At 38.5% G+C, this 17,999-nt stretch overlaps 1 protein-coding gene across 5 annotated transcripts in view; it reads left to right on the top strand.

Moving 5' to 3' along the window:
- Positions 1–17,999, top strand: part of TRIP12 (thyroid hormone receptor interactor 12) — a 78,301-nt gene that overhangs the window by 10,510 nt on the left and 49,792 nt on the right. For all 5 annotated transcript variants that reach the window (XM_088170765.1, XM_014877871.2, XM_088170764.1 and 2 more), the window contains exon 2: positions 15,035–15,181. In XM_088170765.1, coding sequence (XP_088026891.1) covers positions 15,084–15,181 — 98 coding nt within the window. In that variant the 5' untranslated portion in view covers positions 15,035–15,083. The remainder of the gene's footprint in view (positions 1–15,034; positions 15,182–17,999) is intronic.

The following is a 17,999-nucleotide window of genomic DNA, read 5'->3' as shown; positions in this document are numbered from 1 at the left end:
TTGAAGCCCACCAGGTGGAAGCTGTAGTACTCATCAAAGAGTACTTTTTTGCTAAACTTTGGAACTTTGGCTCAATGAGAATGTCTATCTACGTAAGTTCATGGAGTAAACAAATATAATGTCAAGGCACTACTGACATAGGGGAAGGAAGGTAGGCTGTCCTGTGAAAAGTACTTGAAAAAAATAGACTTTGTTTCTCAGGAAAGGAGGTCTGTTCCTGGAAATACAGTCAGCACTAAGGGTATTTCTTTCAACAGTTTGTTTTTTAAAGCAAAGAGATGATTCTTCCTTGCTGTACTTTTTGTACTGCTTTAGGTTGAAGGACTTTAAATAAAAAATGTGTAAAATACCTAGTTGCCAGCTACAGGTTAACTTAAGGAGGAGAAAAAGTGAAGTGCTAAAGTATGTACAAGTGTTCAGTTTTTGCACCATTGATTCCAGCTGTGTTGTCATAAATGTTACAGGAAAGATAGTTGCTCTTGTGGGAATCTGTGTGCTTCTGTCCCTTAAGGGAAGGCATTCTAAAGATGTTAACCTGCCATGCCTAAGCTTTGAACAACTGAGTCAAGGAATTCAAGAACCCAGAGTTTTGTGCCTATGGATTCAGGAATGCTGCTCAGAGGTCAGTGTGACAAGCAGAGGAGATGCAAGCTACTGTATTTCCTCAAATTTTCACCTAACTGTGAGACATAGCTGAATCGGGGCTTGTGAAGCCCTATCCTTGCTTTGTATGTATGCTCTACGGTGGTTAAAAAGCCTACTTCAGAAAGGTTTGGGCTTTCTGTTGACAGCATCAAATGCAGGATGTGACTAGTGCAAGTCCAGACCTGTGGCAGCAAGAAGCAGCAGCTCAACCTATGGTAGAATTTAATGATTTAAATGTCTAAGTTTAGCTTCGATGCATCCAAAAGCAGTGTAGTTTATTATTACTCAATAGTATTCCAGGTTATGATAACAAACCAGAATTGCATTTACTCTTGGGGTATGTTTGTTCTCTTGTTGGGAAGGTTGGTGCTTTGAAGTGGGAATAACTTGAAAATATAAATTTATGACTGGCTATCTTTTAAATAGTTTTGTTCTTTGTACTTGAATAGACTGGAGTAGTGCTTGTGGTGGGAGAGTGGAGGAGAAGCTGATATAATTTTCGAGTTGCTTCATCAGAATTTGAAAAGTTTAACTTGTGGCAGTTGATTATAGATCAAAGTGTCAGGTTCTTAATTGTCTATGTCAACTTGTACAGATGCAATCTATGTTTTTGATCAAGTCCCTAAGATTCATGTGCTGAATTTTAACATGAAAATAGTCTGCACTGGCATAATAGTGAAGCTAATGATTGTACTCTATCCCCATACCCTCTGAGGTGTGTGGAACTTTGGATAAATACATGTAGTAGTTGGAAACTACCTTCTGTGTAGTACACCAGACTTCCATGTAGCTTTGGATTAGAGCAAATAACTTGCCTTCCTGTTAACATCTAGGTGACCATACTCACTAGGATGTCTCCCAAGAAATGTAGTTGGGATTTTTAGCTTCCATCAGTACTTCGTATTCTTTGGGAAATACAATGGAGCTTAGCTGAGCAGCTGCATAGTGCAGACTCATGGCTCTGATGCCCTCAACTCTGGCCTGTTTGTTTTCTCTCCCTAGTCTGTGCTGTAACTTCAGTAGTGAGTTAAATATTGTATGAAGAGCATAAGGACATGTAATCACCACTAAGCTTAGAATTAATGGGGTTACAAAAAAACCTTAAAAAACAAATAGGTGTTTTGCTCAGAATGTCTGCCATGCTTGAATATGTACAGAATGTTTATGCTGTCAATTGAAAAAGTATCCATTATAGAACACAGGCTATGATGGCACCTTTGAAATGTTTTTCTTGAAAATGAAAAGTGCTTCTGAAACTCTCAGACTCTTATCATGCAACTCTTTAATACCATAAATATTACTATGTTAGTAATATGCTAGAGGCGTGTTCTGCCCTTGATATAAGAAAAAACAACTCTAGACCTTTGTTTTGAAAATGCAATGTTAGATGCTTTATCTCTTCCACTTTCTAACAAAATAGACATTTAATAGGAAATAGTTTCAATTAGCTTTTCATAGATAACTGCTTGTTTGCAGAGTGATGTTTTCATCAGCTTTTAATTCTGTGGAAGATATTTGGATTGGACAGATCAGGCTGTTTTCAAATAGCAGTACATGATGTCTATGTCCCAAAACTGATCTGTCAGGGGAGCCTTTAAATTCAAAGTAAACATACAAATAAATTTTGAAAAGCATAAAATACTAATCCAAAATCAGTGCAATTAATCTGGCATCTTTGGTTGAGTGCTCTCCTAGCACCTCATCCCAGTAGTTGATGAGAGAAAAGATGTATTTCCAAGACTTGATATGGGGAAATGGGGTTTAAGATACTGGCATTACTAGAAGGCTTTTTTTGCTCATTAATCTTATGTGGGATGGGGCTGTGCATGCTCCCAACAGGGTGTCTTTGTTTTGCAAAACAGATAGAAGAGTGAGAGGCTGCAGCCTTTAGGAAATCCATACATTTTTACATTTGATATGTAGGATACTGTGCAGAGGGGAGGGAAGAAACTGGGCTCACTTGTGGGCATTTTCTGCCTTTCTTTACAAGCCTCTTTACTTCATATTTTCTTATCTTTTCCTGAAGCCACTCCATTCTCTGTGTTTTTTTTACTAAAGTGTTGTAAAGAGTTATTTTTATCTTGCACCATGATGAAGCTGTCCTCTCCAGTTAAATACCTTTTTGTCTTCCTTACTGGTGCATTTTATTAAATGGCTTATAAGAGGATGAGAGTAAAGAGGATGATATGGAGTAATTTTGGAGTGTCCTATGGACATTCTTTAAAGAAAAAAACCCAAACCATGAAAACAAGCCAGAAAGACAAGAAATCGTGCATGGGAATTGAGTGAACTTTGCTTCCAATTCAGTGTCATATTAACAGTAGGGGGTTATTTTCATGTTTGCAGAAATGTATTTTAGGAGTGTAGCATTGCTTTGCTTCAAGGTATTAGATCATTGATATATACACAAAACACTTAGAAGAAACACAGTCTTGTTTCATCTCTTCCTCACCGTATTCTTTTTCAGTCCTAGACAAGGCCAAGAGTAATGTGTTGTTTGGGGGGGCAGTAGGTTCATAAAGCATAGTTAATCATTAGTGTTGGATGAAAGGTCACCAGTATAGGAGACAACTCTTTGAATATTCTGATTGGGTCACAGAGCAAATTGCAAGAGCAAAGGCTTATCAAACCAGCTATTGTAATATCTGCTCCTCAAATAATCATTTTGATCCAGCTATAGAAAACTTACAGCTCTGCTTGTTCTTTTATGAATGTCTCAGGGTGGTGAAGAGATTGTGTTGTTCTGATACTATTCTGTATTCATCAGAGAGCAGCAGTTTAGCTGGAAGGTAACAAAAAGCCTTGAACAGACTTAGGCAGTACCTCTTGGAGCATTTTGTTGGCAGAAAGTAAGGAGCCTTTCTTCCAGTTGTGAAGTGATTGACTATTGACAAGAAATTCAGACTTTGACAAACCTGGCCATGCTAGGACCCTAGGAAAAACCTCATTAGTGTTAACTTGTTAGTCTTGTGAGCTGTAACATATGGGCATAGTTACAGTTCTTGTTCAAGGAGAGTGTGTGTGGGTAGCCTGGGAAAGATGAGGTAAAAATCTTGGTGAGGTAAAGCAGAAAAATGTCCTAGTGGCACTTGCACATAAAGGAAGGAGAAGAGGAATTTGTAGCAGACTTTTTTTTGTGTGTATTCAGTGATGTTTAAGCTTGTCTAGCTTAGAACTAAGCCTAAGTCTGGCGTCCTGCTAAGCAGCACTTCAAAGAGTTCTAATATTCAGTTTTGCTTAAGTTCAGCATCATGTACAATGCCTTGTTCTCACAATATTCCCTTGTTCTATGTATGGACTACGGAGATGTAAAAGTGGAGTAGACACTTGTCAAAAAAGTGTGCCATACAGTTGTTCCTTCATAAAGCTCTGGCTTCTGACAACTTCTTCTGTGACTGTAAAAGTTTGAACCTTCCTTAAATGCAGTTGTGGGAGCTAATGAAAGAATAGCTCTGAGCACTATAAAGTCATGATTTTACAATTCATAGGATCAGTTTAAAGTCAGCTTAATCCTTAGTGTTTAACAGGTGTTTGTTGGGTTGTAACTTTGTTTTGCTCAGCTTTACACAGAAATTCTTCTGTTTATACAGATATTTGGTAGGCAGTTTAGGTCATGATTTCATACAAGGTAAATGTCTTTAATTGTGCCTGTGTCAGTTATATGGTATGTCTATTGGAGCTTGCTCCTAATTACATCACTCTAAGATATAATGTAAATGTATAAATTTTTCTCTGGACAAGAGAATATGTCTGTCTAGTATAATTGCAAGATGCTGTTGGGTTGAGCATTGGCAAGTTTAGAAAACTTCAGTGTTTTAATCCCTTTATTTGTTGTTACAGTCTTCTTGTGATAGCAAAAGATCCATATGCAGATCCAGTAGTGAGGAAGCCGGAAACTTAACCTGTTTTAATTGGATTTCTTCCTCAATGACTGCAATTAAACCATTTCCCAGATTGTGTCATGTGGCGTAGGACTCTTGCTATGCATTAGGCCTATGACCTTTTCTGTGTAGCATTTGGATGAAGTCTCTGTTCAGAACAGCATAACCTTCTTGAGCCAGTGTGGGAAAGGGAGCCTCAACAGGCATTAGTCTGAATCAGTGCTAGATATCAGTGAAAAACAACACAAAAACTCCTGAATTCCTCCTGAATTGGCCCAAACTTGTCTAAATTACATTTTGAAGATGCAAAAATCTGAGGACCCTTCTAGGTGAGTAGAAAACAGATGAGTACCTTCTATCTGGCCTTGGAAGCATAAGTTATTTTTTGAAGTTTGTTTTTATCTTTAAGACATGCTGCTATTATCAAACAATTTTGTAGACTGGTTTAGAGCTGAAGCTGAGTATTATCAAAATGAAGACCCAGTCTTCTGATTCTTTAGCTTGATGTTGTAATGCCCTTAGACCTGAAGTTTTGAGTTCATCTGTGGCACTTTTCTAATCCACATCTACAAGTCAACTGGTTTTTGTGTTTTTCCAGCAGTAACTTCTGTGGCATCTAGTCTCTGAATTTCTTCAGTCTAGTGGCTGATTAAAGTTCTTTGCTTTTTATTTTTTTGTTTTTGCCTTTACCCTTTTAATTGTGTAGGAGATTTCAGAGATAGTCTTGTGTTACTTTAGACTTTGGGTGACCAAACCACGTTTTACTAGCCACTGAGCATAATATGTATCTCAGTAATTTAAGACAGCTTGGCAAAAGTTGATTAGGAATTTGGCAGGTCTCAGGAAACCTTCCATGCTGGAAGCTGGGGCATGTATTGTCTAACAGGCTCTGCAGGTAGGACATGGCTGTGCACTGTATCACTGTTTGTCTTGTGCTGTTGCACTTGCTTTTGCTTAAGAGCTGTGTGTGCCAGATGCAGGTGAATGGCAAACTGCAAATAAGGCACCATCTGGTCTATGGTATTAGAATAGGGAAGAGGCTTGGTGTTTGAGCAGTAGGCTCTGCATTCAGAGTAGGTGTTGTAAGAAAGTGCAGCTATGCAGCTCAAAGGCAGCTGGGCATTAAACACTGGGCAGGGCAGATGGAGAGTGGATAATGATTTTGAGTACTTCTTGGTTCACTTGTGTGGAAGTACTGACATAAGCTACTAAATTGAAATTTGTACAAATCACTCAGCTGATTATTTTTCTTTTTATCTCTGGTCATAAATGCCCCCTTTCCCAACTTTGCCATACCTGTTTTACTTGGTCTTACCTTGACCACCTGCTTCTAGCTTGCCTTGTTTTCTGGCAGTGTCACTGATCTGTACTTGATGGAGGATTCTGTGCTTTGATCCATGTTGTCTCACAGAAGATAAAGCTTCTCATGCAAGTGAATCTTGTCTTCTGGGTAGAGTCTTTTCCTTCATTCTTGCTGGACAATGTGGTTTTGTGGTTGTTTTGGGTTTTAAAATTTTATTATACTTTATTATATTTATATCAGTGAAAGCTTAAACCACTGTTCAGATAGTGACTTTTGGCCCCTACTAAACAAGGATTTCTAGAGAATCTGAAAATGAAGATCAGGTAAGATTTTTTCTTGTATTGCTTATGATGTTTTTTAGTTAAAAGTCTGCAAGAAAGAAGAATTCACATCAGTTCGCTTTATGTACAAACAGCATGATTTTGGTCAGAATTTGACTGTTGGAAAATGTGTTCTTTTCTGTTGGAGAGAGCTGGTTTTGTTTGATTTTTTAAAAAGGAAAATAACTATTATTTTCATTGTTATTACAAGTTGAAACTACACTTCTATTAACACCTGGTAGGAGAATTGCATCCTGAGGCCCTCATAGTGTGGACTTTGTCAGTATGTAACAGTTTGAAAGGTCCTGTTGGGGTGAAGTCAAGCTCTTGCTATAGGACCGATTTGGCAGAAAAATTTAGCTCTGTGACACAAGTGTACAGAAGATGAAACTTTGAACGTATTTGCTCCTCACGTTTTCTTTGTTTCCCATTGCTGTGCTAAAAGGGAAAGAGATCTGTCAACAAAGATAAGAAACCTGGTTCAGTATTTTGCAGCAAACATTTGCTATGTTTGTGTGTGCCTGTTCTCTGTGTGGTCTAACAAATCTTTTGTGTTACTGACATGGCTTAAATACTTCTGGGCTGTTTCTTAAGCTGAGCTGGCTTGCAGCTATCCAGATCAGACTATTCTTTTCCTTGATATAGACTGACTCAGGAGTTTCTGCGTTCTTACGATTTTGATAATCTTTTTATCTCTATAGTAAAAACCTTAATTGCTGCAGAGTTGACTGAATTATGCAACAGAGCTTAACGGTTAGCTGGTTAAAAAGCACAATAATATAGATCACTGAATTTAGACTGAGAAACTACAGGTGTTGTAAATATGGAAATACTTTCTTAAAGCTTTGAGTCCTGGATCTCTGCCACAGTGAGAAAATTCCCTTCCTTTTGTTAATAAATTCAGGTCAAACCATGTACTAGAGAACTTGTCACTGAACTAGTTTGGACATGTTACAGATAGTGACATGGAAAGGTATCAAATTTGGTTTATTTGGAGAAGAACAACTTCAATATTTGAATTTTTTTTTTTTACAAGAGCAAATTCTTTGAATGAAGTAGTGAGTAAATGTCCTAGGAGGTTATTTTTATCGTTAACTCTTCATTACTCGTGCACTCAAAAACAAGAGGAATAGTTGCTGTTGACAGCACTTTCAATACATAATGTAGAGCTATAGAGAAGCAAGAGAAAAAAATGCTTTGTTTTTCCTAGTTTCTCCTTTGGATGAGGATCAGAGATCTGACTGACGCATGTGTTGTTTTGGGAACCAAAGTGCAGTGCAAAGAGTGACACAAATTGTAATATTTCAGTCCTTGACGAACAGAGATAGAAAGCAGTGATGTGGCAGAACTGTAGAGGGATGCCCTCAAGAGACCATTATATTTGTTTCATGCAGCTTCCTTAATTTTCCTCCTCAGACTGCAGTTTGTTTTTCCAGAGGGAAAAAAGAACTATAGGAGTAAAGGCTTTTACTACTGTGATGTTAGGTAGCCATCTCAACCACCTTGCAAGATTTCAGTTAAGATTTAGACCTGGTTTTGATTTCTCAGTGCACAAATGCAGTGATTTTTTTTCTTCAGTTATGGTTCTTCAGCTGACGAGTTAGTTGTATTGTTGACTGCCAGTGGCACCTGTACTTCCTGGTAATTTTGAGTATTTGTATTGTCCCATTTGCTATTCCAATTTAACTTTTCACAGCCCAGAAGGACTTATTGTGGTTCACGCTGTGGCATAAAGGCCAATCTATTGTTTTATTTCTAAAGGAATGATGGTTGTTAGTTCTCTGTAATTCAATGGAACAAATTTTTATGCTTCTTCCAGGTCCCTGAAGAAGTTTTTAGTTTTGTTTTCCTGTATCAGGTTCAATGAAAGGTCTCTGCAGTCTTAGACTTCAAATTTGATTGACCTGCTTGAAGGAGGGGAGACTATTCAGCTTCTGCAGCTCATTTTCACAGAACTGTTCTTATCAACACTGAAACATGTGATACATGTATTTCGATTTTTTCTTAAACAATACTTGACAGTAGTCAGAAGTCAGTAGGTAAATTGTGCTATTTTGCTTGCTTGGGGTCATGGCACAGATGATTTTTTGGATCACATAATCTTGACAGCCTGGGTATTCCTCTAGCAAGTAATGCTGTGCATCTTTTCAGAGGTGTTTCCAGTGTTATCACCTGTGGGAACTTGTAAATCTTCTGGTTGCAGATAATGAGTATTTGAACTTCCAATTAGCAGTAGTAGATCACAAATGTAGACTTATTTGCTCTTCTCTCCTCTTCTTTCATACTAAGACTTTCTCTTCCCAGTTGTCTCTGTCATTAGACAATATATACATAGGTGCAGTCTGAAAACTTATCTAATGGTTACATCCTTTCAGCCACTCATTTTGCTTTTCTGCCGAAGTGGCCTTCAGCACTGCCACTGTCTTGGCTAGAAGGCTAGGCAAGGGCTGAGCTCTTCAAAGCCAGGGAAAGGGAAAGCTGACTTCTAATGTAGCAAGGCCCAAAGTTTGCCTTAATTTTCTGATGGCTGTTGTAAAGTCAATGGAACAGGAAATAACTTCTGTTCCTTGACTGATTTATTTTACTTTTTTTCTTTATGTTGAAGTCACTCCAGTGATACCAGAGAAGCTGAATTAAAAAGAACTCTTCCACGAAATGAATCTAGGAAGAATTATTTTACTGAAGTTTTTCTCTTTTTTGTTGGCAACTTGGAAAATTATTCTCTGGCTAAGAGCTTACATATTGTCTAAAGTTACTTAGTGTAAAAATGGGCATATGAGCTGGTCCTAATCTATAATATCTTCAGAGGCTGGTCTCCTTTGAAGCTGGTAGCTTACATGCCCATTTTTCTTACTTCTTCCTTTTAGTCCAGGTTACTGGTTGAAGAACTGAAGGGGAGGGAGATTTTTCTGAGGTTTTTGTGAATGTAGTGGGGAGCTGGGCCATAGTTAGCTCTTTTCTCAGAGCAGTTGTCCTTGGAAGGGATGAAGAGTGTGTCATTGGGTACATGTAAATCTTACACAGATCTGAGATCTCAGGTTACTTGAACTGACATCTATGGCATGAATTTTTAAAGTTTCTGATATTCTGGTAATGTCTTCTTTGCATGCTTTTATGTATGGTGGTGCTTTAATACCTTAATTTGTGATTTTATTTTTTTTTTTCCCTTTCCCCTTTGTGCAGGGTAGCTCTTGTGATTCACCTCTTGCTCAGGACTCAGTTTATTTTGTCAATATGGTTAGCAATTGTCACATCTCAGAATGAGAGCTGTGTAGTGTAATTTGAGGTCCTGCTTTCAGCAGATGGTTGGACCATATCACTCAAGAGATTCTTTCCAGCCAAGGCTTTTTTTCATAATTCTGATTTAACTCTTGTACTTAGTTGAACTCTGCATCAAAAAGACATCTGGTCTGAAGAGGAGTTTGCTTCTGAAGGCTGTTAAAACTCTGCTTGTCTTCCCATTGATACCTTATTAATGTCTTCAAAGAGAAGTGACAAATGTAATGCAGCTATATAAATCTGTAGAAATTCTGTGCCAGAGCTGTAGAAATCTATTTCCTTATGACTGTACATGCTTGTTTCCAGAAGTGTCCTTGATACTAGCTTGTCTGTCTTCTTGGCAGTGAGGTAATGTTACATCATTAGAAGGCTGTAGAATCTTGTTTATCCTGGAGATTTTCATGTGTGTACTGAATTTGCTGTAATTTGGGTGTCTGTGCATGCAGTTCTGTGTGTGTAGTTCTCTAGTTCTCTAGCATTGGAGAAGGAAAATACAAAAAGAATGCAGTTAAGCCTAGTATGTGATCCAGTATGATTTTTGTGTGGTTTTTGTATCAAAGGAAGTCGTTCTAATAAAAGTCACCATGTGAGTTCTACGTCATTAGATGCAGTGCAGCAGGGAAGCCTCAGTGCACTCTGGCATCTTTGAATCATGAAGACAACTTCTGGTTATTCATGGGGATAAGGTAGAAATGGGAGCAGATAAGGAAATCAAGTGTTAGCTTGGTCTTCCTATGTTAAAAGAAGAAAAGTTTGTCATTTTCTTGAGGCTCAGTGCAGCTGAATAACTCAGGATTTGTATGAATGCAGATGAAATGCATATACCTTGATGTGCCTTACAGCACCTTGCAGCTCATGGGAGAATGTATTTTCCCCTTGTTTGTGTACAGAAATTTACAGTCAGGAAGAAGAGAAGGATGATGATAATTTAGGACATGTGGCAGAAAATTTTTCTAGCAAGTTTTCAGTATGTTATTGCATCCACTCCCTAAAATTCTTCCATGAGCCACATCTACAAGCAGAAGGGACAAGAGGCTGCTAAACTGAAAAGACAAACTTCTGCCCTGGTGGAGCTTTAAAATCTGTTTAAGGTGAGGACTTCAGTGGAAAAAGAATGAGGATGAGTGGATAACTCTTGAATTTGGAGAGTATAGGGAGGGAGAAGATTGTGTCAAAATCAGCTGCAGAAGACTGAGTTTAAAGCAACTCTGTAGACTAAAAAGTCATCTTAATTTAAGTCAACTATTGAAGTAGAAGTAGTAATTGAGTACTTAGAAGTGCTTGCTTGTAAGGCAAGTAAAGAGGTGTGTATGTTTGCAGTTAATTGAGAACCTTGTGAACAGTGAGCAAAAATGAGGTGCAGCTGAGATCAGTTGAAAATGATGTAAATCTGAAACAATTCAGCAGTTACTAAACTGTAGGTAGTAATTTCTTCAGTTTAGTCACAAATGAAGTCTGAGCTCTTAAATGTGTTGTATGCTTATATATTTAGAGTGTTGTTTCTATCTTAAATGACAATATTTATCATAGAAACATCTGATCAAGTAAATTAATGTTGTCTACATTGAAGTAAAGGAATCCAAATCTGAAGTCTTAGGCTTAATATTTTCTGATATGTATGCTGAACTCTGGGTTCTGGTTGGCAAGATGTGCAACTTGCTGGAAGAAAATGTTCTGAACTTGCAAGGTATATAAACATCCTCCTGTCTTTTCCTTCTTCCCCCCCTCCTTTTGCCTAATACTGACTTCAGGGCAATAAGTCTGTACAGTTTTGAGGAGCTGGATTGCTGCAGCAGCTTTTTGTTATTGTGAGTGTGAGGAAGAAGCAGTGTAGTTGAGGAAACTGTCTTAAAATCTGGCAGGACTGCACTGGCACATTGAGCTGGTCTCTACTGAGTTGCACTTTTTTAATGAAGGTGTCTGATGATGGGAAAGAGGAAGCAGAGTGCTTGGAGTGAGCTCAAAGGTCGAGGGACAAGTCTGAATGAGAACACCTAAGATTTAGGAACCTCTGGGCTCTTGTTGTTTTAGGATGTGGAAGGTGCAATTGTGAAAATACCTCTTCATTACTGGACTAACTGGGCACATGGTGTTGTGTGGCCTGCAGTGAGAATTAAGTTGGTTTTCAATGCTAAAGGTCACAGCTGAATCATGAAGCTGCATTTTATTTAAAAGCAAACTGAGAGTCATATGGCAACAAGTACACAATAAGAATTGCAGTTAAGTCAAGAAGTATCAATATAGAAGATAACTCTGGACATCATCTTGACTTGACAGATGCCTTACAGGATAAAACAGTTGTCATTTCATTCTTCTACACAGCTGAAAATGCCGTGTGTATGACAACACATTGTGCTACATAACTTCTGAGCACAGACTGCTTAAAGTGTCTGGCTGACCCTGTGTCATGGTTTAATCCCAGCCAGCAATCAGGCATCAGGCAGCTGCTTGCTCACTCCCCCACCAGTCGGATTGGAAAGGGACTTGGAAGGGTAAAAACCGGAAAACTTGTGGGTTGAGATAAAGACAGTGTAATAAGAAAAGCAAAAGCCATGCGTACAAGCAAAGCAAAACAAAGAATTAACTGCTTCCCATGGTTGGGTAGGTGTTCAGTCTTCTCCAGGAGAGACAAACACCATCACTCTAAATATCCTCCCCTTCCTCCTTCTTCCCACTTAATATATTGAGCATGAAATCATGTGGTCTGTGTAATATCTCTTTGGTCAGTTTGGGTCACCTCTCCTGACTGGTTCTTGTCCCAGCCTCCCATGCACCTCAAGCCTCCTCACCAGCATGACTAACAGTACAAAAAGCAGAGGAGGCCTTGGCTCTAAGCACTTTTCACCAATAACAAAAACATCTGTATTATCAACACTGTGCTCCATTATCAATGCCGTGTTCAACAGAAATCCAGAACACAGCTCTATAGCAGTCACTTCGAGTAAATTCAAGTCTGACAAGAGACAAAACCAGCATGCCCAGGCAGATCAGTGTTAAACTAAAGTTTCTTTAGGGAGGGCCAGGACTGCCTGTGTGATGTTTTGTTCAGTTGGCTCTGGTGGTGGTGTGTGGAGAAGCCCATGTTCTGGCCCTAGGTGGGAAAGTGCCTGGCTAAAGTGCATAGCAGAGGTCTAAGTGAGCACTGCTCCTTGCAGAATGGAACCTACTGGAATGCACATTTTAATCAGCACAAGGTGAGACAAGAGTTCTGTGGCACCTATTTTGTAGTATGACTGCAAGTTTGACATAAGTACAGTTTCCAGTACCAGCTGACCTTTGTGTAGAAGGGGACACTATTCCTTCCTTTTAGAAAATGCAAAAAATGCACTTCGTTTCTGATGGTAGGGAGGTTTTTTTTAAATTTGGTTTTTGAATACAAGGAAATAAAAAGAGAATGCACAGCAACATTTGCCTGTGACTGACTTCAGCTGGACCCCCTTGGTGTAGAGCTCGGCCCTTGCTCTGCTTTCAGCCTGGTTAACACTGGGCATTGTTTCTTGCAGTGCTATTCTGAAGGGAATGCTACAACTTAAGATCTCCTTAACTTGACTGATTTGGCTACACCAGCAAGCTGGCATGATTTCCAGCAGTTCAAGCTTTTTCTGTTTCATTGTAAATCTTTTTGTGCTCTAAAGTATAAGAAGTTGTAGATTGATGGTGTTGCATCTTACTGAAAAGCTTTAAAACTTTCTGTTATGGGAATACTGGCTTTGATTAAGGAGTTTGAATAAGAAGAAACAATTGTGAAGAGGAAAAGTTCACATGTTGAGTAGTAGTGTTCATAGCTTTTTTAACTTAGTCATCAGGACTTCTATCTAAGAGGTTCATCAAACAACTGTACTTTGTGGGGTTGTGTATTTTGTGCTTTACTTAGATTCTTTCAAGTTCCTAAGCATAAGGTAAAAAAAACAACCCAACCAAAACGAATGAAGGTAAAAGTCATTTGTCATTAAGTCTACTTTGTGTTTGCAGTTTGGTGCTATGTTGGACCTCTTAGTAGAAAGAACACGAAAAACTTTCAAAAGATGCTTTTGACTCCTGTGCTGTGGGGATTAGGATGGAGAGCAGTTCTTCTGCCTAACTTGTATTCTTACTCAATTCCTGGAAATATTTAAAGTATTTCTGGCATGCTAAGTGTGACCCTTCAATATTAGGTTGTATTATTGTAGTGTAGAAGACTGAATCTGAGCTAGCAGAGGCCTGATCACTAATTTCCTGTGCTGTGGAGGTGTATGGATGATATACATGTGCCTTTTAGCATCATGTCTGAGGTTTGCATAATAATGAGTTTATATACCTGGTTTCTTATGGCCCACAGTAAAACTGCATCATTTAGGATTTTTTTCTTTTTCTCCTGTTCCCTTCCTGTCACCTTTGTTCACTTCTATAGGCCCTTTTCAGAAGAATAGGCAATTATGTTCAGCTATTCACTGTTTTTACTGACAATGCCAGATCTTGAAAATTATTTCATTGGAGATATTTGAATTTGAATCTCAAGCTGCAGTGTTTTAAACTTTTTCATGACAGACTTCTTGCTTACTGTGCTCTGGATATAATAGGTACCAAATCAGCATATAGCCTACTGAATTCTTAAACTTGGGTTATTTCCTTCTTACAGCTTCTTTTTTTCACCTGCAAATACCTTTTTTTAACCGGATTCCACAAAATTAGAAACAGTAAAACTGGATTTGCTGGTTGTGGTCCTGTTGCTAAGCTCTACATGGAAATACCAATTTAGCACAGGATACAGAACTTACCTCTCTTCACTGAGGAATCAACCAAGGCTTGTTCTTGAAATATGTCTGTTTCTGAGGACTGTGGCTGGGGGTTATGGTAGCCTTCTATAAATAACTGCCAAAATAACATCTCTAGGCCTCTAACAGTCATAAAGCAATACCAAAAGTAGTACTACAAAGCCATAATAGATTATTTCTAAAAAAATAATTCTATGCGCTCATTAATCCTTCTGTCTCAAATACCTTTTCCCTTTAATTTAGCTCTGATGAGCAGAACTTCCTGATTATAAAGCTAGATCTTTTTTCCTGAATGACTATATATCTTGCTTTATGCAAATGGAAGTTGCATAAATAAGACTAAGAAGCTGTTTGGAAAGCACTGTAGTTATGTTGTGAATACTGCTGTTTATTCCTGAAATGGGCTTTGTAATCTCCTACTCTGAAAGTTAAAATACTTGAATACTGTTGCTGTCTATCAAGCACTGAGTTTTTCCTTAATGTTGATAAACATAGATTCTCCTAAATTGCGTTTGTCCTGTCTCCTTATAATTAGAGAAGCCTGCTAGAAAAGAAGCATGTCATCACAAAATCACAGAGGAGTTTGTAGTTTGGGTTGGAAGGGATCTTTAAAGGTCGTTTAGTTCAGTATATCATCTGCATGCTATATATACCAAAACCTGGTTGCTCCGTATTAAGGTTCTAAATCTTATTGAGAAGAACCTTGTCCATGTGTCTTTTAACTAAAAATTGTTTGAAAGTTTTTTGTCTTCAGTTTTTGCTTAAACAACAGCATTTTAGATTTGCCTCTGGAGGTGTGGGGGTGAGTCTTCATGCCACATATCTTATGGCTCTTCCTCTTTTGTTTTTCAGTGAATGATAGTGTCTAGAAAGGGTATGTCCCTTCAGGAGAGAGGTGCCAATGTCCAACCGGCCTAATAACAATCCAGGGGGGTCACTGCGACGTTCACAGAGGAACACTGCCGGGGCCCAGCCACAAGACGACGCAGTAGGAGGAAGGTATGACTGCTGTCTGTGAGTGTTCAGATGTCTAACAGTGAAATGGATGTGATCTAAAGAATAATGTTTTTCACCCTGCAATCCAAGTGTTGAAATTTGCATAAAATCTTTCTGTCCCTGAAGTGCTACCCGTACTGTTACTGCATGGGGTAAACCCATGGATAACTCACTACCATACGTGTTCAGCTAGAATAGCAGTAGTAGAGCTATAGGGGGAAAAAGCTGTTTTCCATAAATCACAAGTAGTAACAAAGTTTTTATCCCTCTTTCTTCCCTATTAAAAGTATGGGAGGGGGATGGCAGAGTGAGTCTATTACTGGGAATCTGGTAAATGTGTTCTTCTTGGAGAAGACTGAATAACTGGTACTCTGTTACCTTTGTACTGCGTATAAATCCTGTGCAGCTGTTGAATAACTCAAGGGAAAAAAAGGTTTGCCATTATTTAATATGCCTGATGTAGTGAACAAGTGGACCAGATTGTATTTGCTTTGTGATTGCCTCTGCAGTGCAGAACAAAGAAGATCCTTAAAACTTTTCCATGCATGACTGTATTGTTCCTGCCATGAATGAAGCCTGTATGGACATAAGTTTCTTTAACTATGTTAAAAGATCAGTCTAATGAGGAAAGGTTATAGCGTGACGGTAGGCAAATCTGTCTGTATTCTAATCTCTGATAAATTACTGGTGCAGTTGTTGAATATGTGTACCTAGGGCTTGATTTTTTTATTTTTTTTTTCGGGATGAGTATTAAAACATTGCAGGTCAGTGGCACAGAAGTCTTTTATGATGAAGGAACTGGGCTATAAAGCTTAATGGAGGTGACATGTATGTGTTACTAGTGTAAAGTCTAACTGAGAACAAGTTGAACAACTGTTGAATGGATGAAGAAAGCGAACTTCTAAGGAGCTTTGGGGAGAATTAATTCAATCTGAAAAATGCAGCTTCACTTTGTCTAAACTAATCTAGTGTATAAGTGGAAGAGTGAATGATAAACACAAGGCTTCTCCCCTCAATGTGGCCTAAGGAAGTTGCTGCCTTATGTAGCTGATTATTTTATAAGCTAGAATTGGTTTTGGAGAATAGCTCTTTTAACATAGGCATAGTGAGCCCTTCATTCCTTTCTGCCCATTCTGTGTTGTCTCTGCGTCTCAGTGGATATTTAAATTAGGTATTGCCCTACCAACTCTTTCCTTTTACACTGAAGTTCACCTGGGGTGAATAAAGCTCTTCTAGAATAAAGAATTGGAGGCAAGTTATTTGGAGATGAGATGGGGGATTCTGATGTTCATTCAGATTTTACAGCAGAATGCCAGGGAGAAGCTCCACAGCGAGTCAGACAAACTGAAGAATTTTAAGGGTAGCAGTGTTTCCTTTTAAGAAAGTCACTCATCCATTGTTTTGGTGTATTGTGATCTCCTATTCTGTCATACAGTGATTGAAGATTCACTTGTCTGAAATGACTGGACTTTTTCCACCCTTCACCAGATCTGTGTATTGCACTCTTAAATTGTGTTAGACCTTTATCAGAACTAGAGCTCCTTGGTAAAGTAAAGAGGATGGAAGAAGCTTACAGTCCTGTTTGAATCTGGGTCTCTTTAGAACAGGACATCCCCTTCCTTTGCATTTCTGAGCAAGCATTTTGAGCTGGCAAAGCCTATAAAAAAGCCTGGTTAAAGTATGCTGGTTAATATAAAATTTAAAATTAATTTGTCTTCTTTTACTGTCATCAGCATCTCCTTTTTAATAAGGTGCTGGGCAAAAATGGCTATTGTACAAGCACCAATGTAAGATCTGTCAGATCCTTAAAAAATTTGTAGATGGCATGGAAAGAGACAGGCTCTCAGGTAACAGTTTTTAGCTGGTGCCTGTCTTTGTCATAAACCTCACAGGACTCACCCTTCCATGTATCTAGCATTCAGTGGTGTAGGATGTTTCAGTTCTGCTGCTGAGCAGTATACAGGAGGGTCTAGAGTTCACAGCTTGATGTGTCTTGTTATGCCTTGCTGTACTCCAGTGATAAACACTGCTTTGGCTGTTACATTAAAAAAACCCAGCAAAACCCCAAACAAACACTGAGCAAAACACAATGCACCTTTTCTTACATTAAGGTTTTTTTTTTTTTTTTGGGATGCCTGAGACAATTTGTTTTCAGTCTTTCTTGCATTTATCATCAGTAAAATGAAACTCTTCAGTTTCAGCTGTAAAATTGCTTAAAATAGAATAAACAAACTGTGGAAAGACTAGTTTCAATAATATGCTCATATTGTGCAAATAACTGAACTTGGGATGTATCTGTTAGTGTTTCAGTTGGAGCTGGGAATGTTCTTTTGAAGCCAGTCAGTCATCCCCACCTGCTAATGCGGAATGGTCTTGGAGCACTTGAACTGGAATCTTTTTGGATGAAACTGAACTGGAAGTTGTGCTCTATGAGAGCAGTTTGTGTATGCTGGTCACTTGTGGTTGTAATCTGGTATGCTTTGAAGTAGAAATCATTGAAATGCAGAGATGGTGGACACTGGTCCTTAATGGCAACTGTCTTGCTTTATAGATTTTCTTCTGTTGATCCATACTATTTATTGATGTTGTACATATAGTGTGAGATTTTATTCAGCCACTTTATTGGATCCACATATTTCTTGCCCTTCTCCAATAAACAAAAAACCAATACACAGAGATTAAAAACTACCAACACCCCACCTTCCCAATAAAAAAGAGGCAATTAGACAGTAATGTGACTCGGTAGAGGGTTGCTTCATGCCTAAAATTAGCCACAAAGTTTGTAAGCAGACTTAAGGGCCACACCTTCTGAAGTGTTGGA

This window comes from Sturnus vulgaris, chromosome 10 (assembly GCF_052056855.1).
Source record: "Sturnus vulgaris isolate bStuVul1 chromosome 10, bStuVul1.hap1, whole genome shotgun sequence".
Classification (NCBI taxonomy): domain Eukaryota; kingdom Metazoa; phylum Chordata; class Aves; order Passeriformes; family Sturnidae; genus Sturnus; species Sturnus vulgaris.
This window is presented reverse-complemented; position numbering and strand designations above follow the sequence as displayed.